The sequence below is a fragment of the Salvelinus namaycush genome, unplaced genomic scaffold (assembly GCF_016432855.1).
Source record: "Salvelinus namaycush isolate Seneca unplaced genomic scaffold, SaNama_1.0 Scaffold2951, whole genome shotgun sequence".
NCBI classification, from domain to species: domain Eukaryota; kingdom Metazoa; phylum Chordata; class Actinopteri; order Salmoniformes; family Salmonidae; genus Salvelinus; species Salvelinus namaycush.
The window spans coordinates 1,408-27,416 of record NW_024059843.1 but is presented as its reverse complement, the minus strand read 5'-3'; the positions used below and the strand labels follow the sequence as shown (position 1 = coordinate 27,416).

Here is a 26,009-nt window from a genome sequence, read left to right as displayed (position 1 = left end):
ATAACACCAACACTAGGCCCAGGCTAAGATTTAATAACACCAACACCAGGTCCAGGCTAAGATTTAATAACACCAACACCAGGCCCATGCTAAGATTTAATAACACCAACACCAGGCCCAGGCTAAGATTTAATAACACCAACACCAGGCCCAGGCTAAGATTTTATAACACCAACACTAGGCCCATGCTTAGATGTAATAACACCAACACCAGGCCCAGGCTAAGATTTGATTAAAGAGATGCAGCATACCTCTGAGGTCTACCTAGCTGTGGGAGAGAGAGGGCTTTGAGGGATAAAGTTAGAACAATGTCTCCCTGGAAACAGACCAGCTTCATCTCTATGGATTCACCTGTATTTAAAACAACAGATTAATAAAATATGAAAAATAGTGGTTATAAAGATCAAAAATTAGAAGATTAAATGTTACCCTCACAGACCCATGTAATGCAGAGTGAAGCTGATTACATGTAGACAACCTCTGGAATCTCTACCTCACATTGCACCCCTTTTGAAATCTGTTTCTCTATCCCTCTCACCTTTTTCTCTCTCCCTCTTACTCCTTCTCTATCTCTCTCCCTCTTACTCCTACTCTCTCTCTCTCTCTCTCTCTGTCGTTCTCCAGATCATCTTCCATAGGCAGAATCCAGGGATCGACTATGAATTCTACATCCCAACAGAAAAGAAAGCGGAAGAGAGGGAGAGGCCGCAAGAGAGAGAAAGAGAGAGGCCTAGAGAGAGAGAAGTAGAGAGGGAACGACCGAGGGATGGAGGGAGGGAACCCCTGAGAGACACTAGTGAGTCTGACATTCCTCTTTTCTCCTCTTCCCCCTGTTATTTTCCCGTGGTGTTCAGAATAAAGCTGTGTGATAGTGACAGGTCAAATCGTCAGGGAATAGGACCAGGAAGTAGATCGTCAGGGAATAGGACCAGACGTAGATTGTCAGGGAATAGGACCAGGAAGTAGATCATCAGGGAATAGGACCAGGAAGTAGATCGTCAGGGAATAGGACCAGGAAGTAGATCGTTAGGGAATAGGACCAGGAAGTAGATCGTCAGGGAATAGGACCAGGAAGTAGATCGTCAGGGAATAGGACCAGGAAGTAGATCGTCAGGGAATAGGACCAGGAAGTAGATTGTCAGGGAATAGGACCAGGAAGTAGATCGTCAGGGAATAGGACCCAGACGTAGATTGTCAGGGAATAGGACCAGGAAGTAGATCGTCAGGGAATAGGACCAGGAAGTAGATCGTCAGGGAATAGGACCAGGAAGTAGATCATTAGGGAATAGGACCAGGAAGTAGATCGTCAGGGAATAGGACCAGGAAGTAGATCGTCAGGGAATAGGACCAGGAAGTAGATCGTCAGGGAATAGGACCAGGAAGTAGATCGTCAGGGAATAGGACCAGGAAGTATATTGTCAGAGAATAGGACCAGGAAGTAGCATGGGATGATGTCACGCTCTGTTCTCTGTTACTGTCCTTTATGAATAAAGATGTATTATGTGTCTAATGTTAAGGAATGATATATCATCTCTCTAGATGTAATTGACAGTAAATAGAACTAATCCAAGCCAGACTGGAGACAGTGAGTCTGAGTAGTGGGGCAGCAGGTAGCCTAGTGGTTAGAGTATTGGACTAGTAACCGGAAGGTTGCAAGATTGAATCCCCGAGCTGACAAGGTAAAAATCTGTTGTTCTGCCCCTGAACAAGGCAGTTAACCCACTGTTCCTAGGCTGTCATTGAAAATAAGAATTTGTTCTTAACTAACTTGCCTAGTTAAATAAAGGTAAAATAAATAGTGTACTTTAGATGTGTGGGTGTGGCAAGGGGTGAGGGGATAGGGGTAGGGGTGAGAGAAGGGGGGTGAGTGAAGAAGGGTGAGAGAAGCAGGGGGAGGGAATTGAAGGCCAGGGGTGAGGGGGAGAAAAGTTTAGCGAGAGGGGTTAGGGAAAGGGGAGCAAGAGGGGTGAGATAAGTGAGAGGGTGTGTCTGAAACTAAAAATGACATCATTTTTACATCATCAGCTCGAACAAGTGATTCACTCTCTCTCTGTTTTTATTTGTTCCCTTCCTTCCATTTCTCCCTGCCTCGCTCTCGCTCTCTCTCTATCTCTCTCTCTCGCTCTCTCTCTCTCTCTCTTGCTCTCGCTCTCGCTCTCTCTCTCTCTCTCTCTCTCGCTCTCTCTCGCTCTCAGGTTCTCTCATTGTAACAGTGGAAGACCCTATCCCTCCTCCCCCCATCTCCTCTTCATCATCTTCCTCCTCCTCTTCTTCTTCCGCAGACAGATGGACAGCTGTGAGCTCCCGCCCCCGAGGCTCGGTACCCAATCGGAATGCTCGAATCCCACCTCGTACCGACCTGCCCCTCGACACCCAGTCACCCTTCGTATGGAGGAGGGGCGGGCTCACTGAGTGTACTACTTCCTGTGGCAAAGGTCAGAGTTTAAAAAATACTTGGACTGTGGGTATGTATGTGTATATGTGTGTGTGTGTTTGGGCGTGCACGTGCATGTATGTGCCTATAATCATAGTTCGCTGTGTGTAGAATTTTCCTGCTGATACAGTTCTAGGTTCAGCAAAATGCTCCCAAATCCTGACCTTTACCATAAGGAGGGAAAACACAAAACTGGCCTTAGATCAGTGTCTAATGGCAACAACTTCATCATACTTCTCAGGGGCTTGCTGTGTTACATCTCCCTCTTGTGGTTATTCAAGGGAAGTGGAACACTGTTGAACTGAAACAGTGATTTCCTTGGAGCTGTTAGAATGAGACAGTTTATGGGTGCATTTGTGTGGTAAGACTAAAGCAACCGACTGTAGCTGAAAGTGGAGAAGTGAGGTCGGGGGAGGTGCGTCTGCTACAGCAGAAAGGGGAACAGCAAGGCTCAGTGCAACATGGCAGGGTTCATTGTTTATAAAAGCTTTTCTTTGTCATGTCGATCCCCATATCACACAATCACAAACTCTAAATATATGTGTGTAAATTGTACTATCAATTGGGGAGAGAGAGACTCAAATATCACATTCATTTGTACATATCCACTGTATACATATGAATCCCTGCAGAGAGGAAGAGGCGAAGCGATCGAATTTACTCTACCCAAAATCTGTCCACGTGAGATAAGCTCTTATTTGTATCGAGGTCTATGAGAGAGTGTCGAATTAAGTGAGGCTTATTTAATAGAATAGAAGTTTCATAATGTTTATGTTTAAGCTGTTACAAATGTACTAATATAAGTGGATGCACATTAGTTGTGCCTGTTATTCACACGCATATCTGCCCTCTCATTGGCTTGAATGGTCCCACCTGATCTCGCCTGCCTTCAAATCATTAAGGACAGTATTTCCATTGTTAGAGCGGTCACTCGACTATCTTGTCAATATAATAGATCATCTTTGAAAGCGGCAAAGTTGCTTCCTGTTTCAGTCACGTTTTTGGTCCCGTTCGTGTGGGTCAAACAAAAGCCCTCTAATGATTGGTTGACGATAGAGCCTCCGACAATGCAGGAGATGACTGCAGGCTGCTGCTGGTAAGGAGCAACTGCAGAAGATTGAAGTCACTGCAGTCAAAACTTCATGACCTTCGATCACATATAGTGATTGTAGAGGTCATGTAGTTGACATGTAGGCATCAAGTCTGACCATTTTTATCCCAATAAGGCAACACACTTTGAAAGGCGGCGGTGACCTCGTCAATGACTTGACAAAAGTGATCAGCTCGAACACATCCTATAACTTTCCTACCAGGCTCCTAGTACAGCAGGGATCATCAACTAGATTCATCCTATAACTTTCCTACCAGACTCCCAGTACAGCAGGGATCATCAACTAGATTCATCCTATAACTTTCCTACCAGGCTCCCAGTACAGCAGGGATCATCAACTAGATTCGTCCTATATCTTTCCTACCAGGCTCCCAGTACAGCAGGGATCATCAACTAGATTCATCCTATAACTTTCCTACCAGGCTCCCAGTACAGCAGGGATCATCAACTAGATTCGTCCTATATCTTTCCTACCAGGCTCCCAGTACAGCAGGGATCATCAACTAGATTCATCCTATAACTTTCCTACCAGGCTCCCAGTACAGCAGGGATCATCAACTAGATTCATCCTATAACTTTCCTACCAGACTCCCAGTACAGCAGGGATCATCAACTAGATTCATCCTATAACTTTCCTACCAGGCTCCCAGTACAGCAGGGATCATCAACTAGATTCATCCTATAACTTTCCTACCAGACTCCCAGTACAGCAGGGATTATCAACTAGATTCATCCTATAACTTTCCTACCAGGCTCCCAGTACAGCAGGGATCATCAACTAGATTCATCCTATAACTTTCCTACCAGGCTCCCAGTACAGCAGGGATCATCAACTAGATTCATCCTATAACTTTCCTACCAGGCTCCCAGTACAGCAGGGATCATCAACTAGATTCATCCTATAACTTTCCTACCAGGCTCCCAGTACAGCAGGGATCATCAACTAGATTCATCCTATAACTTTCCTACCAGGCTCCCAGTACAGCAGGGATCATCAACTAGATTCATCCTATAACTTTCCTACCAGGCTCCCAGTACAGCAGGGATCATCAACTAGATTCATCCTATAACTTTCCCGCCAGGCTCCCAGTACAGCAGGGATCATCAACTAGATTCATCCTATAACTTTCCTACCAGACTCCCAGTACAGCAGGGATCATCAACTAGATTCATCCTATAACTTTCCTACCAGGCTCCCAGTACAGCAGGGATCATCAACTAGATTCATCCTATAACTTTCCTACCAGGCTCCCAGTACAGCAGGGATCATCAACTAGATTCATCCTATAACTTTCCTACCAGGCTCCCAGTACAGCAGGGATCATCAACTAGATTCATCCTATAACTTTCCTACCAGGCTCCCAGTACAGCAGGGATCATCAACTAGATTCATCCTATAACTTTCCTACCAGACTCCCAGTACAGCAGGGATCATCAACTAGATTCATCCTATAACTTTCCTACCAGGCTCCCAGTACAGCAGGGATCATCAACTAGATTCATCCTATAACTTTCCTACCAGGCTCCCAGTACAGCAGGGATCATCAACTAGATTCATCCTATAACTTTCCTACCAGGCTCCCAGTACAGCAGGGATCATCAACTAGATTCATCCTATAACTTTCCTACCAGGCTCCCAGTACAGCAGGGATCATCAACTAGATTCATCCTATAACTTTCCTACCAGGCTCCCAGTACAGCAGCGATCATCAACTAGATTCATCCTATAACTTTCCTACCAGGCTCCCAGTACAGCAGGGATCATCAACTAGATTCATCCTATAACTTTCCTACCAGACTCCCAGTACAGCAGGGATCATCAACTAGATTCATCCTATAACTTTCCTACCAGGCTCCCAGTACAGCAGGGATCATCAACTAGATTCATCCTATAACTTTCCTACCAGACTCCCAGTACAGCAGGGATCATCAACTAGATTCATCCTATAACTTTCCTACCAGGCTCCCAGTACAGCAGGGATCATCAACTAGATTCATCCTATAACTTTCCTACCAGACTCCCAGTACAGCAGGGATCATCAACTAGATTCATCCTATAACTTTCCTACCAGGCTCCCAGTACAGCAGGGATCATCAACTAGATTCATCCTATAACTTTCCTACCAGGCTCCCAGTACAGCAGGGATCATCAACTAGATTCATCCTATAACTTTCCTACCAGGCTCCCAGTACAGCAGGGATCATCAACTAGATTCATCCTATGACTTTCCTACCAGGCTCCCAGTACAGCAGGGATCATCAACTAGATTCATCCTATGACTTTCCTACCAGGCTCCCAGTACAGCAGGGATCATCAACTAGATTCATCCTATAACTTTCCTACCAGACTCCCAGTACAGCAGGGATCATCAACTAGATTCATCCTATAACTTTCCTACCAGGCTCCCAGTACAGCAGGGATCATCAACTAGATTCATCCTATAACTTTCCTACCAGGCTCCCAGTACAGCAGGGATCATCAACTAGATTCATCCTATAACTTTCCTACCAGACTCCCAGTACAGCAGGGATCATCAACTAGATTCATCCTATAACTTTCCTACCAGGCTCCCAGTACAGCAGGGATCATCAACTAGATTCATCCTATAACTTTCCTACCAGGCTCCCAGTACAGCAGGGATCATCAACTAGATTCATCCTATAACTTTCCTACCAGGCTCCCAGTACAGCAGGGATCATCAACTAGATTCATCCTATAACTTTCCTACCAGGCTCCCAGTACAGCAGGGATCATCAACTAGATTCATCCTATAACTTTCCTACCAGGCTCCCAGTACAGCAGGGATCATCAACTAGATTCATCCTATAACTTTCCTACCAGACTCCCAGTACAGCAGGGATTATCAACTAGATTCATCCTATAACTTTCCTACCAGGCTCCCAGTACAGCAGGGATCATCAACTAGATTCATCCTATAACTTTCCTACCAGGCTCCCAGTACAGCAGGGATCATCAACTAGATTCATCCTATAACTTTCCTACCAGGCTCCCAGTACAGCAGGGATCATCAACTAGATTCATCCTATAACTTTCCTACCAGGCTCCCAGTACAGCAGGGATCATCAACTAGATTCATCCTATAACTTTCCTACCAGACTCCCAGTACAGCAGGGATCATCAACTAGATTCATCCTATAACTTTCCTACCAGACTCCCAGTACAGCAGGGATCATCAACTAGATTCATCCTATAACTTTCCTACCAGGCTCCCAGTACAGCAGGGATCATCAACTAGATTCATCCTATAACTTTCCTACCAGGCTCCCAGTACAGCAGGGATCATCAACTAGATTCATCCTATAACTTTCCTACCAGGCTCCCAGTACAGCAGGGATCATCAACTAGATTCATCCTATGACTTTCCTACCAGGCTCCCAGTACAGCAGGGATCATCAACTAGATTCATCCTATGACTTTCCTACCAGGCTCCCAGTACAGCAGGGATCATCAACTAGATTCATCCTATAACTTTCCTACCAGGCTCCCAGTACAGCAGGGATCATCAACTAGATTCATCCTATAACTTTCCTACCAGGCTCCCAGTACAGCAGGGATCATCAACTAGATTCATCCTATAACTTTCCTACCAGGCTCCCAGTACAGCAGGGATCATCAACTAGATTCATCCTATAACTTTCCTACCAGACTCCCAGTACAGCAGGGATCATCAACTAGATTCATCCTATAACTTTCCTACCAGGCTCCCAGTACAGCAGGGATCATCAACTAGATTCATCCTATAACTTTCCTACCAGGCTCCCAGTACAGCAGGGATCATCAACTAGATTCATCCTATAACTTTCCTACCAGGCTCCCAGTACAGCAGGGATCATCAACTAGATTCATCCTATAACTTTCCTACCAGGCTCCCAGTACAGCAGGGATCATCAACTAGATTCATCCTATAACTTTCCTACCAGGCTCCCAGTACAGCAGGGATCATCAACTAGATTCATCCTATAACTTTCCCGCCAGGCTCCCAGTACAGCAGGGATCATCAACTAGATTAATCCTATAACTTTCCCACCAGGCTCCCAGTACAGCAGGGATCATCAACTAGATTCATCCTATAACTTTCCTACCAGGCTCCCAGTACAGCAGGGATCATCAACTAGATTCATCCTATAACTTTCCTACCAGGCTCCCAGTACAGCAGGGATCATCAACTAGATTCATCCTATAACTTTCCTACCAGGCTCCCAGTACAGCAGGGATCATCAACTAGATTCATCCTATAACTTTCCTACCAGGCTCCCAGTACAGCAGGGATCATCAACTAGATTCATCCTATAACTTTCCTACCAGGCTCCCAGTACAGCAGGGATCATCAACTAGATTCATCCTATAACTTTCCTACCAGGCTCCCAGTACAGCAGGGATCATCAACTAGATTAATCCTATAACTTTCCTACCAGGCTCCCAGTACAGCAGGGATCATCAACTAGATTCATCCTATAACTTTCATACCAGGCTCCCAATACAGCAGGGATCATCAACTAGATTCATCCTATAACTTTCCTACCAGGCTCCCAGTACAGCAGGGATCATCAACTAGATTCATCCTATAACTTTCCCACCAGGCTCCCAGTACAGCAGGGATCATCAACTAGATTCATCCTATAACTTTCCCGCCAGGCTCCCAGTACAGCAGGGATCATCAACTAGATTAATCCTATAACTTTCCCACCAGGCTCCCAGTACAGCAGGGATCATCAACGAGATTCATCCTATAACTTTCCTACCAGACTCCCAGTACAGCAGGGATCATCAACTAGATTCATCCTATAACTTTCCTACCAGGCTCCCAGTACAGCAGGGATCATCAACTAGATTCATCCTGTAACTTTCCTACCAGGCTCCCAGTACAGCAGGGATCATCAACTAGATTAATCCTATAACTTTCCTACCAGGCTCCCAGTACAGCAGGGATCATCAACTAGATTAATCCTATAACTTTCCTACCAGGCTCCCAGTACAGCAGGGATCATCAACTAGATTCATCCTGTAACTTTCCTACCAGGCTCCCAGTACAGCAGGGATCATCAACTAGATTCATCCTATAACTTTCCTACCAGGCTCCCAGTACAGCAGGGATCATCAACTAGATTCATCCTATAACTTTCCTGCCAGACTCCCAGTACAGCAGCGATCATCAACTAGATTCATCCTATAACTTTCCTACCAGGCTCCCAGTACAGCAGGGATCATCAACTAGATTCATCCTATAACTTTCATACCAGGCTCCCAATACAGCAGGGATCATCAACTAGATTCATCCTATAACTTTCCTACCAGGCTCCCAGTACAGCAGGGATCATCAACTAGATTCATCCTATAACTTTCCTACCAGGCTCCCAGTACAGCAGGGATCATCAACTAGATTCATCCTATAACTTTCCTACCAGGCTCCCAGTACAGCAGGGATCATCAACTAGATTCATCCTATAACTTTCCTACCAGGCTCCCAGTACAGCAGGGATCATCAACTAGATTCATCCTATAACTTTCCTACCAGGCTCCCAGTACAGCAGGGATCATCAACTAGATTCATCCTATGACTTTCCTACCAGGCTCCCAGTACAGCAGGGATCATCAACTAGATTCATCCTATGACTTTCCTACCAGGCTCCCAGTACAGCAGGGATCATCAACTAGATTCATCCTATAACTTTCCTACCAGGCTCCCAGTACAGCAGGGATCATCAACTAGATTCATCCTATAACTTTCCTACCAGGCTCCCAGTACAGCAGGGATCATCAACTAGATTCATCCTATAACTTTCCTACCAGGCTCCCAGTACAGCAGGGATCATCAACTAGATTCATCCTATAACTTTCCTGCCAGGCTCCCAGTACAGCAGGGATCATCAACTAGATTAATCCTATAACTTTCATACCAGGCTCCCAGTACAGCAGGGATCATCAACTAGATTCATCCTATAACTTTCCTACCAGACTCCCAGTACAGCAGGGATCATCAACTAGATTCATCCTATAACTTTCCTACCAGGCTCCCAGTACAGCAGGGATCATCAACTAGATTCATCCTATAACTTTCCTGCCAGGCTCCCAGTACAGCAGGGATCATCAACTAGATTAATCCTATAACTTTCCTACCAGGCTCCCAATACAGCAGGGATCATCAACTAGATTCATCCTATAACTTTCCTACCAGGCTCCCAGTACAGCAGGGATCATCAACTAGATTCATCCTATAACTTTCCTACCAGGCTCCCAGTACAGCAGGGATCATCAACTAGATTCATCCTATAACTTTCCTACCAGGCTCCCAGTACAGCAGGGATCATCAACTAGATTCATCCTATAACTTTCCTGCCAGGCTCCCAGTACAGCAGGGATCATCAACTAGATTCATCCTATAACTTTCCTACCAGGCTCCCAGTACAGCAGGGATCATCAACTAGATTATTCCTATAACTTTCCTACCAGACTCCCAGTACAGCAGGGATCATCAACTAGATTCGTCCTATAACTTTCCTACCAGGCTCCCAGTACAGCAGGGATCATCAACTAGATTCTTCCTATAACTTTCCTACCAGGCTCCCAGTACAGCAGGGATCATCAACTAGATTCATCCTATAACTTTCCTACCAGGCTCCCAGTACAGCAGGGATCATCAACTAGATTCATCCTATAACTTTCCTACCAGGCTCCCAGTACAGCAGGGATCATCAACTAGATTCATCCTATGACTTTCCTACCAGGCTCCCAGTACAGCAGGGATCATCAACTAGATTCATCCTATGACTTTCCTACCAGGCTCCCAGTACAGCAGGGATCATCAACTAGATTCATCCAAAAACTTTCCTACCAGGCTCCCAGTACAGCAGGGATCATCAACTAGATTCATCCTATAACTTTCCTACCAGGCTCCCAGTACAGCAGCGATCATCAACTAGATTCATCCTATAACTTTCCTACCAGACTCCCAGTACAGCAGGGATCATCAACTAGATTCATCCTATAACTTTCCTACCAGGCTCCCAGTACAGCAGGGATCATCAACTAGATTCATCCTATAACTTTCCTACCAGACTCCCAGTACAGCAGGGATCATCAACTAGATTCATCCTATAACTTTCCTACCAGACTCCCAGTACAGCAGGGATCATCAACTAGATTCATCCTATAACTTTCCCACCAGGCTCCCAGTACAGCAGGGATCATCAACTAGATTCATCCTATAACTTTCCTACCAGGCTCCCAGTACAGCAGGGATTATCAACTAGATTCATCCTATATCTTTCCTACCAGGCTCCCAGTACAGCAGGGATCATCAACTAGATTCATCCTATAACTTTCCTACCAGGCTCCCAGTACAGCAGGGATCATCAACTAGATTCATCCTATAACTTTCCTACCAGACTCCCAGTACAGCAGGGATCATCAACTAGATTCATCCTATAACTTTCCTACCAGGCTCCCAGTACAGCAGGGATCATCAACTAGATTCATCCTATAACTTTCCTACCAGGCTCCCAGTACAGCAGGGATCATCAACTAGATTCATCCTATAACTTTCCTACCAGGCTCCCAGTACAGCAGGGATCATCAACTAGATTCATCCTATAACTTTCCTACCAGGCTCCCAGTACAGCAGGGATCATCAACTAGATTCATCCTATAACTTTCCTACCAGGCTCCCAGTACAGCAGGGATCATCAACTAGATTCATCCTATAACTTTCCTACCAGGCTCCCAGTACAGCAGGGATCATCAACTAGATTCATCCTATAACTTTCCTACCAGGCTCCCAGTACAGCAGGGATCATCAACTAGATTCATCCTATAACTTTCCTACCAGGTCCCGTGTGGCTCAGTTGGTAGAGCATGGCGTTTGCAACGCCAGGGTTGTGGGTTCATTTCCCACGGGGGGACCAGGATGAATATGTATGAACTTTCCAATTTTGTAAGTCGCTCTGGATAAGAGCGTCTGCTAAAAATGACTTAAATGTAAATGTATAACTTTCCTACCAGGCTCCCAGTACAGCAGGGATCATCAACTAGATTAATCCTATAACTTTCCTACCAGACTCCCAGTACAGCAGGGATCATCAACTAGATTCATCCTATAACTTTCCTACCAGACTCCCAGTACAGCAGGGATCATCAACTAGATTCATCCTATAACTTTCCTACCAGGCTCCCAGTACAGCAGGGATCATCAACTAGATTAATCCTATAACTTTCCTACCAGACTCCCAGTACAGCAGGGATCATCAACTAGATTCATCCTATAACTTTCCTACCAGACTCCCAGTACAGCAGGGATCATCAACTAGATTCATCCTATAACTTTCCTACCAGACTCCCAGTACAGCAGGGATCATCAACTAGATTCATCCTATAACTTTCCTGCCAGGCTCCCAGTACAGCAGGGATCATCAACTAGATTAATCCTATAACTTTCCTACCAGGCTCCCAGTACAGCAGGGATCATCAACTAGATTCATCCTATAACTTTCCTACCAGGCTCCCAGTACAGCAGGGATCATCAACTAGATTCATCCTATAACTTTCCTACCAGACTCCCAGTACAGCAGCGATCATCAACTAGATTCATCCTATAACTTTCCTACCAGGCTCCCAGTACAGCAGGGATCATCAACTAGATTCATCCTATAACTTTCCTACCAGGCTCCCAGTACAGCAGGGATCATCAACTAGATTCATCCTATAACTTTCCTGCCAGGCTCCCAGTACAGCAGGGATCATCAACTAGATTAATCCTATAACTTTCCTACCAGGCTCCCAGTACAGCAGGGATCATCAACTAGATTCATCCTATAACTTTCCTACCAGGCTCCCAGTACAGCAGGGATCATCAACTAGATTCATCCTATAACTTTCCTACCAGGCTCCCAGTACAGCAGGGATCATCAACTAGATTCATCCTATAACTTTCCCACCAGGCTCCCAGTACAGCAGGGATCATCAACTAGATTCATCCTATAACTTTCCTACCAGACTCCCAGTACAGCAGGGATCATCAACTAGATTCATCCTATAACTTTCCTACCAGGCTCCCAGTACAGCAGGGATCATCAACTAGATTCATCCTATAACTTTCCTACCAGGCTCCCAGTACAGCAGGGATCATCAACTAGATTCATCCTATAACTTTCCTACCAGGCTCCCAGTACAGCAGGGATCATCAACTAGATTCATCCTATAACTTTCCTACCAGGCTCCCAGTACAGCAGGGATCATCAACTAGATTCATCCTATAACTTTCCTACCAGGCTCCCAGTACAGCAGGGATCATCAACTAGATTCATCCTATAACTTTCCTACCAGGCTCCCAGTACAGCAGGGATCATCAACTAGATTCATCCTATAACTTTCCTACCAGGCTCCCAGTACAGCAGGGATCATCAACTAGATTCATCCTATAACTTTCCTACCAGGCTCCCAGTACAGCAGGGATCATCAACTAGATTCATCCTATAACTTTCCTACCAGGCTCCCAGTACAGCAGGGATCATCAACTAGATTCATCCTATAACTTTCCTACCAGGCTCCCAGTACAGCAGGGATCATCAACTAGATTCATCCTATAACTTTCCTACCAGGCTCCCAGTACAGCAGGGATCATCAACTAGATTAATCCTATAACTTTCCTACCAGACTCCCAGTACAGCAGGGATCATCAACTAGATTCATCCTATATCTTTCCTACCAGACTCCCAGTACAGCAGGGATCATCAACTAGATTCATCCTATAACTTTCCTACCAGGCTCCCAGTACAGCAGGGATCATCAACTAGATTCATCCTATAACTTTCCTACCAGGCTCCCAGTACAGCAGGGATCATCAACTAGATTCATCCTATAACTTTCCTACCAGGCTCCCAGTACAGCAGGGATCATCAACTAGATTCAGCTGCGGGACGATATTTTCTTGAGCGGATGGTCAGGGGGTCAGAACATAATCGACCTTAAGAAGTCCAACAGATATAATATTTGACTAAAACATCATCATTTCTAACCATGCTTATATTTGTATACAATCACAATTACAGTATCTCTCTATTATGCTTTGGAATAATTTGGAACAGATTAAAAAAAATTAAATCAATTGGAGCTGTTTTTCTGGTGTTTTTACAGTCTTTTATGTCCAACAATAAAATGAAAATGGGGGGTGGACTCAGAAAATCAGCCACAGGCCAAATTTGGCCCCTGGGCCCCCAGTCGAGTAACCCTGCATTACAGGGTACTTATGGTGATGATGGTGGTGGTGGTGATGAGGATGATGTGTTTCAGGGTCCCAGTACAGGGCGATCCTGTGTATTAACCGCCATACTGACGAGGAAGTCCCAGACAGGAAGTGTGACTCAGCAACAAGACTCTCCCCTGAGGAGGAGTCCTGCAACACACACCCCTGCCCAGCATTGTGAGTGTGTGGATCTATGAACAGCCATAAGCAATAATCATAGTGTCTAGTGTATATATGTATTAACCCTCTCCTCATCTCCCTCTCCTCTGCGTGTGTGTGTCTGTGTGTGTCTGTGTGTGTCTGTGTGTGTCTGTGTGTGTCTCTGTGTGTGTCTGTGTGTGTCTGTGTGTCTCTGTATGTGTCTGTGTGTGTCTGTGTGTCTCTGTGTGTGTCTGTGTGTGTGTCTCTGTGTGTGTCTGTGTGTGTCTGTGTGTCTCTGTGTGTGTCTGTGTGTGTCTGTGTGTGTCTGTCTGTGTGTCTCTGTGTGTGTCTCTGTGTGTGTCTCTGTGTGTGTCTCTGTGTGTGTCTCTGTGTGTGTCTGTGTGTGTGTGTGTGTCTCTGTGTGTGTCTGTGTGTGTCTGTGTGTCTCTGTGTGTGTCTGTGTGTGTCTGTGTGTCTCTATGTGTGTCTCTATGTGTGTCTCTGTGTGTCTCTGTGTGTGTCTGTGTGTGTCTGTGTGTGTCTGTGTGTGTCTCTGTGTGTTTCTGTGTGTGTCTGTGTGTGTCTGTGTGTGTCTGTGTGTGTCTGTGTGTCTCTGTGTGTGTCTGTGTGTCTCTGTGTGTGTGTCTCTGTGTGTGTCTGTGTGTCTCTGTGTGTGTCTGTGTGTGTCTGTGTGTCTCTGTGTGTGTATGTGTGTCTCTGTGTGTGTCTCTGTGTCTCTGTGTGTGTCTCTGTGTCTGTCTGTGTGTGTCTGTGTGTCTCTGTGTGTGTCTCTGTGTGTGTCTCTGTGTGTGTCTCTGTGTGTGTCTGTGTGTGTCTGTGTGTGTCTGTGTGTCTCTGTGTGTGTCTGTGTGTGTGTGTGTGTGTCTCTGTGTGTGTCTGTGTGTGTCTGTGTGTGTCTGTGTGTCTCTGTGTGTGTCTGTGTGTGTGTGTGTGTGTCTCTGTGTGTGTCTGTGTGTGTCTGTGTGTGTCTGTGTGTCTCTGTGTGTGTCTGTGTGTCTCTGTGTGTGTCTCTGTGTGTCTCTGTGTGTCTCTGTGTGTCTCTGTGTGTGTGTGTCTCTGTGTGTCTCTGTGTGTGTCTGTGTGTGTCTGTGTGTGTCTGTGTGTATGTGTAGCTTCGAGGCCAGCTCATGGTCAGAGTGCAGTGTGTCTTGTGGTATGGGAGTACAGCAGAGACAGCTTCAGTGCAGACAGAGCTTTGGGAACCGTTCCACCATGGTTCAACCACAACGCTGCTCCAACCTAACCCCACCTGACCTCACCCAGTCCTGCCAGCTACGACTCTGCTCACACTGGGAGATAGGCACCGACTGGAGCTCTGTGAGTATAGAAAGTGTGTGTGTGAGTGTGTGGCAGGGGGGTATGTTAATATTCACACTGGGGAATGGTGTATGTGTGCTTAGTTTGACCTTTATGAGAATGTGTGTTGACGTCTATAGGTTGTGATCCATCCTGTTTTCCAATGTCTTTGTTCTACTCTAGGTTTTCCTAACATTCTCATTTGAACTCAACAGTGCTCAGTGGACTGTGGCATGGGGAAGAGAACTCGTAATGTCCGCTGTGTCAGTGACCATGGCAGCGTGGTGAATGACAAGGAGTGTAACACCAGGCTCCGCCCACAAGGAAGTGAGGACTGTCACATGGGGCCCTGTGTAACCAACTGGTACTTCACTGGCTGGTCCAACACTGTGAGTACTACACCCACACACACACACACACACACAGACATACAGACATAGGGACACGGACACACATACAGTACATGCTCATTCTACATCAATACACTAACTTCTCTAATACTCCCATCTCTCTCTCTCTCTCTCTCTCTCTTTCTCTCTCTCTCTTGCTCTCTCTCTCTCTCTCTCTCTCTCTCTCTCTCTCTCTCTCTCTCTCTCTCTCTCTCTCTCTCTCTCTCTCTCTCTCTCTCTCTCTCTCAGTGTTCAGCCCCGTGTGGTCCAGGGGTTCAGAGGAGAGAGGTGTTGTGTCTGACCCGTGGAGGGAGAGAAGGAGGAGAGTGTTTGGGGGACAAACCGGCGGACATGAAGGCGTGTAACGGGGGTCCGTGTGCTCCCACCTACATGTGGTACAGTAGCCCCTGGGGTCAGGTAAGAGGAGCAGGGGGTGTGGCAGCCATCGATCAATACTGTTACCAATATAATCCGTCACTTCAATTCAATAATTATTTTTTGGAATGGATGGATAGATATTTACATATAAAAAGAAATGCATAGTACTGTAATGGCGTCTTTTGTCCTCTCCTGCCTCTCTTCCCTCTCGTCTTTTGTCCTCTCCTGCCTCTCTTCCCTCTCGTCTTTTGTCCTCTCCTGCCTCTCTTCCCTCTCGTCTTTTGTCCTCTCCTGCCTCTCTTCCCTCTCGTCTTTTGTCCTCTCCTGCCTCTCTTCCCTCTCGTCTTTTGTCCTCTCCTGCCTCTCTTCCCTCTCGTCTTTTGTCCTCTCCTGCCTCTCTTCCCTCTCGTCTTTTGTCCTCTCCTGCCTCTCTTCCCTCTCGTCATTTGTCCTCTCCTGCCTCTCTTCCCTCTCGTCTTTTGTCCTCTCCTGCCTCTCTTCCCTCTTGTCTTTTGTCCTCTCCTGCCTCTCTTCCCTCTCACTCCTTGCTTCTTTTCTCGCGCTCCTCCCTCTCTACCCTCCTCCAGTGTAGCGCTCCATGTGGGAATGGAACTCAGCGAAGGGACACCATCTGTGTGGAGAAGATGGGGACAGATTTCAAAGTGGCACCGATCAGCCAGTGTGCCCAGCTGGAAAAGCCTCCCTCGGTGCAGACGTGTGCGATGGAAGCATGTCAGCCTCAGTGGTTTACTACGGAGTGGAGCGCGGTGAGAGAGGGAGGAGAGGAGAGAAGGAGGAGAGAGGGAGGAGAGGAGAAAGGGAGGAGAGGAGAGAAGTAGGAGTGCAGAGAAAGAGGAGAGAGGGAGGAGAGGAGAGAGGGAGTAGAGGAGAGAGGGAGGAGAGGAGAGAGGGAGGAGAGGAGAGAAGGAGGAGATAGGGAGGAGAGGAGAGAGGGAGGAGAGGAGAGAAGGAGGAGAGGAGAGAAGGAGGAGAGGAGAGAAGGAGGAGAGAAAGAGGAGAGGAGAGAAGGAGGAGAGGGGAGGAGAGGAGAGAGGGAGGAGAGGAGAGAAGGAGGAGAGGAGAGAAGGAGGAGAGGAGAGAAAGAGGAGATGGGGAGGAAAGGAGAGAGGGAGGAAAGGAGAGAGGGAGGAGAGAAAGAGGAGAGAGGGAGGAAAGGAGAGAGGGAGGAGAGGAGAGCAGGAGGAGAGAGAACATAATTACGACCTTGAATTGCAGTTGGTTGTTGATCACGAGAAAGATGTTGACCATCCTCCTCTCTCTTTCTCCTCTTCTATCTCTCTCCCTCAGTGCTCTCGTTCCTGTGGTAAGGGGCAACAGATCAGAGAAGTACGGTGTCTCACACCTGACAAACAGCACAGCCCAGAATGCTCCCTTACAGACAAACCTGACCAGGAGCAGCTCTGCAATACCATACCCTGCAGTCCACAGGTCGCAGGTGTGTGTGTGTGTGTGTGTGTGTGTGTGTGTGTGTGTGTGTGCGTGTGCGTGTGCGTGTGCGTGTGCGTGTGCGTGTGCGTGTGTGTGTGTGTGTGTGTGTGTACGTACTGTGCCTTCAGAAAATACTTTTTCCACATGTTTTTACAAAGTGGAGTTAAAATGGACTTCATTGTCATTTTTTATAAATGATCTACACAAAATACTCTGTAATGTCACTGCAAAAAATAAATAATAATAATTGTATATATGGAAAATAAAACACTAATATGTCTTGATTAGATAAGTATTCAACCCCCTGAGTCAATACATGTTAGAATCACCTTTGGCAGTGACTACAGCTGTGAGTCTTTCTGGGTAAGTCTCTAACAGCTTTGCACAACTGGATTGTACAATATTTTCCCATTTATTCTTAAAACAATTATTCAAGCTCTATCAAGTTGGTTGTTGATCATTGCTAGACAGCCATTTTCAAGTCTTGCCATAGATTTTCAAGCCAATTTAAGTCAAACTGTAACTAGGCCACTCAGGAACATTCAGTATCGTCTTGGTAAGCAACTCCAGTGTATATTTGGCCTTGAAAGGTATATATTTTTCCTGAATTCATCTCCTAGTGTCTGTTGGAAAAGCAGACTGAACCAGGTTTTTCTTTAAGATTTTGCCTGTGCTTAGCTCTATTTAGTTTATTTTTATCCTAAAAAACTCCAGAGGCCTTGCTGATGACAAGCATACCCATAACATGATGCAGCCACCACCATGATTGAATATATGGAGAGTGGTACTCAATTATGTGTTGTGTTGAATTTGCCCAAAACATATCTTTGCCACATTTTTTGCAGTATTACTTTGGTGCCTTATTGTAAACAGAATGTATATATATTTTTTTTCTGTACAGGCTTCTTTCTTTTCAGATTTATGTTAGTATTCTGGAGTAATTACAATGTTGTTGCTCCATCCTCAGTTTTCTCCTATCATAGCCATTAAACTGTTTTAACATCTCAATTGGCATCATGGTGAAATCCCTGAATGATTCCCTTCCTCTCCAGCAACTGAGTTAGGAAGGACACCTGTATCTTTGTAGTGACTGGGTGTATTGCTATACCATCCAAAGTGTAATTAATAACTTCACCATGCTCAAAGGGATATTCAAGTCTGCTTGATTTTTTACCCATCTACCAATCGGTGCCCTTCTTTGCGAACCATTGGAAAACCTCCCTGGCTTTCGTGGTTGAATCTGTGCTTGAAATTCACTGTTTGACTGAGGGACCTTACAAATAAATGTATGTGTGGGATACAGAGATGAGGTAGTCATTTAAAAATCATGTTAAACACTATTATTGCACACAGAGTGAGTCCATGCAACTTATTATGTGACTTGTTAAGTACATATTTACTCCTGAACTTATTTAGGTTTGCCATAAAAAAGGTTGAATCCTTATTGACTCAAGACATTTCAGCTTTTCATATTTTATTGATTTGTAAACATTTGTAAAAACATAATTCCACTTTGACATTATGGGGTATTGTGTGTAGATTAGTGACACAAAATCTCAATTTAATCCATTTTAAATTCAGGCTGTAACAACAAAATAAGTCAAGGGGTGTGAATACTTTATGAAGGCACTGTACAGTATGTGTGAGTGTGTGTTGCTTGTGAGATTTGAAATCTAACCCTTTCTTTCCCCTCTCCTCTCCTCCTCTTCCCTCTCCCCCTCTCTTCCTCCCCTCCACTCTTCCCTCTCCTCTGCTCTACTCTCTCTGTAGATGAGAACTGCAGGGATCGGCGTCATAACTGTGTGATGGTGGTTCAGGCCAGACTGTGTGTCTACGCCTACTACAAGACTGCCTGCTGCGCCTCATGTACCCAGAGTGCTCAGCTGGCCAAGAGGCACTGACCAGCCAATAACAGGCTTCCAGCCGAGGTCAGCCAGGGGTCAGGGTTTAAGGGGTTAGAAGTCAAAGCGCAGGTTACCATAGAAATGATCAGACCATAGAAATGGAGTGGGTAGAGTGGATATATTACCACATAAAGTGGGGATTGAATTGTGTTCTGGGCCAGATGTACAGCCGTTATAGAAGGGATGTTTTGGAATGTGAGTTAATTTGTTACTTACTACATTTCTTACATTTTATGGGTTATCTGCATATGCAAAAAAAGTCCCAATGACATTGTACAGAGCTCCATAATATGGAACATATCTGATTTCTATGTCCACTCTTTCTGTTTCTATGGCTGAGAGATGCTGTGGATGATGTATGTACACCCAGGACCTGGGTCCAGAGCTCTGTCCCAGTAGCCAAACTTGCATACTACTTAGAATGAGGTGAAGTATTGTCCATGCATACTATGTAGTATGCTAGTATGGATAGATGGGACCCAGAAGGTATAACCCAATAGCAGTGTAAAACCTGCTGGAAGTTTCTATGATGTATGTTTTCTATGTTTGTGTTCTATATGCCAAAAAACTATTTTAAATGTCTCCTCAGTGTTTATACAGCATCATCAACATTTGGTGAAAACATACCAAAATGTAAAATGTTTTTAAAGGACAATAGTGGAGAGATGTCCATAACCTGAGAACGCCCCCAATCTGAAAACAAGCAGGGGTAGAATGAAACGACTGTATGGTCTATTGGTGACTGTCCAGGTATCCAACCTGTGCCCTCACGACTGTTAGCCCACTGAACTAAAGCCAAGGCATTACCACTGAGAGCTAATACCAGTGTTCAGGTCTCAGCCAAGGTTACACCCAACCACCTCTGCTACATACAGAAAATATACCACTACCTGAGACATTTCAATTGTATCATCTGACCCATCAATATGTTCAAGAAGGGTAGGTATTGAAATAACATTGTATTAATTTATGCATTCATTTTCAGAAATGCATTTGCCACAATATGCTGAAGAGCAAGCTCTGTCTTAAAGGTCCAATTCAGCTGTTTTTATCTCAATATCAAATCCTTTCTGGGTAACAATTAAGTACCTTACTGTGATTGTTTTCAATTAAAATGGTCAAAAAGAAACAAAATAACTTCTTAGCAAAGAGCAATTTCTCAAGCAAGAATTTTGCTAGGAAACTGAAAACTACTGTAGCTGTTATTGGCAGAGAGGTTTGAAACTATTTCTCTTGTTGGTCTCTTAACTAACTGGTGATGTCACCATGCAGACCAAAAGTCCATCCCACCAAAACAGGGAGACATTTCAGGCGGTCTTTTCAAACAGCTTTTACACTAAAATGGCATTATCATCATTTTCACAATTTCACAGTATTATTCCAAACTCATAGTGTGGAAGGATATATAAAACACAGGTAAATCACGTTTTTGAGTGCACTGGGCCTTTAACTCCCAAAGGAGCAAGTTGTGACAGTAGCAAGTAACATCTCCCTAACTAATTTGTGTTTTTACTGAAAATGTTTAAAAGGGTTCTGTCTTGGACTTAAACAAAGCTCATTTTAACGGATATTGCCCCTATGCCTTGACATAGTTGTAACATGTTACTACTGTATGTTACGTCTACAGCATACAGACACACGAACACACACTCCACAGGTGAACGATGTGTATATTTGTCAGTCAATATTATATTTGTATGTCTATATTTCTGTGTGAACATATACTTAATATACATATACATAAATATCTCCTATATTGTGGTATGATTTGAATTTTAGGCATACTGTACATGTTAACTGTATGCATACATTCATATAAAAGTATTCATATTTTTCAGTCATCATATTAAGAAGAACAAATTATATTTTGCGACCCTTGGATGGTGTGTGTTTGTCTTCCTGTCTCTGTGAAGTTGCTTATTTGTGTTTATTTGTGTGAGTATGCAGCCGTGGGTGTATTCTTGTATGAGTCTATCTGTGAATGTCATTTTCATGTTTTAAATCGTTTTTAGTCGAAACAAAAAGTTTTATATTAAAAAGTCTGAAAAAAAGGATAGTAATTTATCTATTATAAAAAATACATGTAATTTTTTTTTTTTCTTAAGAGGAGCTGTAGCAAATTCCCTTTGTTGCTACCATGTCAGAGTTTATGATCAGAAGTTATTGCATAGAAGTATATGGATTTTGTATTATTTTGAAAAAGGCAAACGAGTGTGGGGAAAATGCTATCACAAACTTCATTTGAAATAAAAACTGAAACCAGAAAATAGTTAGCCTTTTTATATTTTGTGCACTTTTCTTTCCCCCAATTAGCAGGCCTAAATGTCCACTGAGACCTACAGTACATTCTAATAAAGTAGACCTTCATATCCTCAACAGTGGCCAGGTGGCGGTATTGTGTGCTTGTAAAGTTGTAGCCGACTTGTCTTCCCTTGTTCAGAATAGACTAGTTTGTGTTGTGATAATAACTCAAGCAAGCTTAATATGACTTCATGGATCTAACGTTTCCTCTACGAACAAACGACACCATTCTGGGTATAAATGCTAAACTGACCGTAAATCAGGATCTATAGGGGGCAATTTCGCCCTATTCTAGCCCTAGGCCTACTCCACAGACGACAGAGAAACCGAAAAGCCCCCAGTTCTGACACCACCATGAAAGAAGCCCGAGCATCAGTTCCTCATGCATGCTCGTGCCGTTGCCTACAGCTACGCTCAGTGATACGGTGTAGATCCCCGGGGTAGGCCGCGCGTGCCGTCCAGCGGCTTGTGCCTGGTATAGACCCCGCGTGTGTGAACTGACGATATATAACGGTGGGGGGCAGTAGGCGGGGAGAGGGGGGCATGAGGTGGTGGGAGGCAGATGGTGACCTTTCAGAGTAAATTACCCTGAACTCTCTGACTCCTCTCCTCAAGCGCGAGGGGGGTGGCAGAAGCAAAAAACAAACACACACCCGAAAGAGACCAAAGAGAACCCCACCAGCAATAAAGATGAGTTAAAAAGCTTCATAGTTTGATGAAGGTTGTAAATATCTTGGTTCAGGACCATGGACAGATGAGGTCTGCTGTGCCTGTCTGTATCAGAGCGGTGAGGATCCCTCCCTCAGTAGGCTGATACAACGGTGTATTATTGTAGGTTAAGTTAGATCAGTGTAGTCTGTGGTATAGGCCTATCTTCTTCTCTATTTTCTCTCTCTCCCCTTTCTCTCGCACATTAGGCTAGCCTATTTGTGCACATCATGGATATGATTACGAATTTAGCGTTTGTTCAACACGCAGAAGAGAACTGGTTAGGGCAACCTCAAGGCTGGCGTGTGTGTGTTGTGTGCGCAGCTGTAGTCGTGACGCCGCTCGCGGGCGCTGGTAGTATGGCAGGCTTCAGCACCACGGCCAGAGCTCGCGGCCAGAACAATAGGCAACACGGCGTTCCAGAACTACAGGCACCGTCCACGAGCACACACACACTGGACACTAACGTAGACATAGTCAAAGAGCTTGTTTGAAAAGGCTTATACAAATTGTCGACTAATCCTGGTTTTGATAACTGAAATAGCTGTCCATATATATTCCACAGTGTTCCCTATATGCTACTTTCAGGGCTAAAAGGTGTAGGCTACGCCTACGAAAAATAAAATGGGTTTTCTTTTTAAGGTTGGAGTAGAGTTTTTGACGGTCCCTGCCTTTTACGTCACAGCCTGTCAACCGCTCGAGGGAGAGGGGGGAGGGAGGGCAGGATAGAGAGAGAGGGAGACACCGGCAGACGACGTCAAAAGCTACGGTAGCCTATACACTGAGGGAAAAGAGGGGTAGCGCGGGAGGGAAACGTTAGATATTAATAAGTATTTTTTAATATATGTGTTAGCCCTTAAATGTCTATATAAATGGACTGCTGGATTTATCAATAGCTGGTTGCTGCGGAAATAGTGTTTAAGAATATAGCCTTGTAGCCTAATTATTGCAGAAATTTGACTATTCTAACAGACAGGGCAGTACTCAGAGAGTGACTGGATTTACCGGATGTGCCAAGAGTCGTGACGAGAGGATAGAGCAAATAACGGATCACCAAGGCACCGGGTTGAGGATATGTGATCTGATGATCGCTTGCCAAGACGTGAGACCTTAACGGGAGCAGCAACTCCACTGATCTGTTACGGATTCGAAACCGGGAGAGGGAGCGATTGGCACAAAGAGCGGAGAACGAATCGCATTGAGCCTCCTATTCCCCGAGGGAGGATAACAGGAGACGCGCACTGAAGACAACAACGCCACGGCAAAACGTGGAAAAATAAACAAAATAATCTCAAATTACTCTGGGGATTATTTTACAACGTGGAGTGAAGGATCTCTTGAAATCGGTAGGATTTTTAAGACCAAAGATCCATATTGTGTTTTTGTGCGCATGTGTTTTGTGTGTGTTTTGTGTGTATGTTGAGCCGGGGCGGACAAAGAGATGAGCCCCCATACGTTGACATCCAATGAGTGTATGTAACCTACAGCTGGCCAAACAAAGAAACCGCTCACAGCCGCTCTACAGTGCTCATCTACCGTCTAAACCATATCTTTTCCTTTCCCCAGGGCTCCGAACACTCTCACGTCCTAAAGGTAATATATCAGTTTTATTGATATTTCATTTTAATTTCTGTTTTATGGCAATTTAAATGTCTTAATTATTTTTTGATTGGCTGATCATCATTTGCATAATTGTTTTTATGAGAGGCACAAGTGCCATTGTTTGTGTCAATAGGCTAATATTGTAAAGATATGAGAATTCATCCAAAAATATTGATTTGGTTTCATTCAATTAATCAATGATTATCCTATATTGTGAAAAAAAGAAAATAACACATTTACATATCTTGTTTTTATGTCCATCTCCTTTTCCTTCTCTCCTCCAACACCCTCCAGCTCTGGTCGCTCCTCTCCAGAGGACCACGACTCTGCTCGCACTCACCCCGCTCTTCTCACCTCGAACCCCGCAAAGCGCTTGTCGTTCTCCTCGCTGTGTCCCGATGAAGGAAGCCGACGCGATCAAACTGTTCGTGGGGCAGATTCCTCGGAATCTAGAGGAGAAGGACCTCAAACCGATCTTTGAACAGTTCGGGAAGATCTACGAGCTGACGGTGATAAAGGACAAATACACCGGCATGCACAAAGGTAGGCGAATAATGGGAACCCAGCCACCTGTAGAAATAATTCCGGACACAAATAGGCATTTGGGCTAGACTACTCACTGGCAGACAGACAGGCAGACACCCACAAATAAACAAACACACACACACACACACACACACACACACACACACACACACACACACACACACACACACACACACACACACACACACACACACACACACACACACACACACACACACAAACATACAGCTACAGGAGATTAAGACACACACTTAAAAATATACACCCACTTAAAGATCAAGTGTGTGTGCTGGTGTAGGTTGATAGTAATGCTGGTGTAGGTTGATAGTAATGCTGGTGTAGGTTGATAGTAATGCTGGTCTAGGTTGATAGTAATGCTGGTGTAGGTTGATAGTAATGCTGGTGTAGGTTGATAGTAATGCTGGTCTAGGTTGATAGTAATGCTGGTCTAGGTTGATAGTAATGCTGGTCTAGGTTGATAGTAATGCTGGTCTAGGTTGATAGTAATGCTGGTCTAGGTTGATAGTAATGCTGGTCTAGGTTGATAGTAATGCTGGTCTAGGTTGATAGTAATGCTGGTCTAGGTTGATAGTAATGCTGGTCTAAGTTGATAGTAATGCTGGTCTAGGTTGATAGTAATGCTGGTGTAGGTTGATAGTAATGCTGGTGTAGGTTGATAGTAATGCTGGTGTAGGTTGATAGTAATGCTGGTCTAGGTTGATAGTAATGCTGGTCTAGGCTGATAGTAATGCTGGTGTAGGTTGATAGTAATGCTGGTGTAGGTTGATAGTAATGCTGGTCTAGGTTGATAGTAATGCTGGTCTAGGTTGATAGTAATGCTGGTGTAGGTTGATAGTAATGCTGGTGTAGGTTGATAGTAATGCTGGTGTAGGTTGATAGTAATGCTGGTCTAGGTTGATAGTAATGCTGGTCTAGGCTGATAGTAATGCTGGTCTAGGTTGATAGTAATGCTGGTGTAGGTTGATAGTAATGCTGGTGTTGGTTGATAGTAATGCTGGTCTAGGTTGATAGTAATGCTGGTGTAGGTTGATAGTAATGCTGGTGTAGGTTGATAGTAATGCTGGTCTAGGTTGATAGTAATGCTGGTCTAGGTTGATAGTAATGCTGGTGTAGGTTGATAGTAATGCTGGTCTAGGTTGATAGTAATGCTGGTCTAGGTTGATAGTAATGCTGGTGTAGGTTGATAGTAATGCTGGTGTAGGTTGATAGTAATGCTGGTCTAGGTTGATAGTAATGCTGGTGTAGGTTGATAGTAATGCTGGTGTAGGTTGATAGTAATGCTGGTGTAGGTTGATAGTAATGCTGGTGTAGGTTGATAGTAATGCTGGTCTAGGTTGATAGTAATGCTGGTCTAGGTTGATAGTAATGCTGGTCTAGGTTGATAGTAATGCTGGTCTAGGTTGATAGTAATGCTGGTGTAGGTTGATAGTAATGCTGGTGTAGGTTGAT

The 26,009-nt window shown here is 44.7% G+C and overlaps 1 protein-coding gene across 1 annotated transcript; it reads left to right on the top strand.

Annotated features, from left to right (window-relative positions):
• Positions 1–547: 547 nt before the first annotated feature.
• LOC120039722 (thrombospondin type-1 domain-containing protein 4-like) lies at positions 548–20,736 on the top strand. Its single transcript, XM_038985130.1, has 9 exons — positions 548–796; positions 2,283–2,435; positions 13,852–13,981; positions 15,079–15,283; positions 15,478–15,651; positions 15,901–16,068; positions 16,617–16,796; positions 17,338–17,485; positions 19,249–20,736. Exons 4-9 carry the CDS (start codon positions 15,122–15,124, stop codon positions 19,377–19,379), a joined length of 963 nt encoding a protein of 320 aa, XP_038841058.1. The 5' UTR covers positions 548–796; positions 2,283–2,435; positions 13,852–13,981; positions 15,079–15,121; the 3' UTR covers positions 19,380–20,736.
• The last annotated feature ends 5,273 nt before the right edge of the window (positions 20,737–26,009 follow it).

Excerpts from the sequence above, each read along its gene's own strand:
- LOC120039722 (XM_038985130.1), top strand. The coding sequence starts at position 15,122 with ATGGGAGTACAGCAGAGACAGCTTCAGTGCAGACAGAGCTTTGGGAAC. Across the intron at positions 15,652-15,900 it reads TCACTGGCTGGTCCAACACT|TGTTCAGCCCCGTGTGGTCC; the intron begins GTGAGTACTACA and ends TCTCTCTCTCAG. Across the intron at positions 16,069-16,616 it reads ACAGTAGCCCCTGGGGTCAG|TGTAGCGCTCCATGTGGGAA; the intron begins GTAAGAGGAGCA and ends ACCCTCCTCCAG.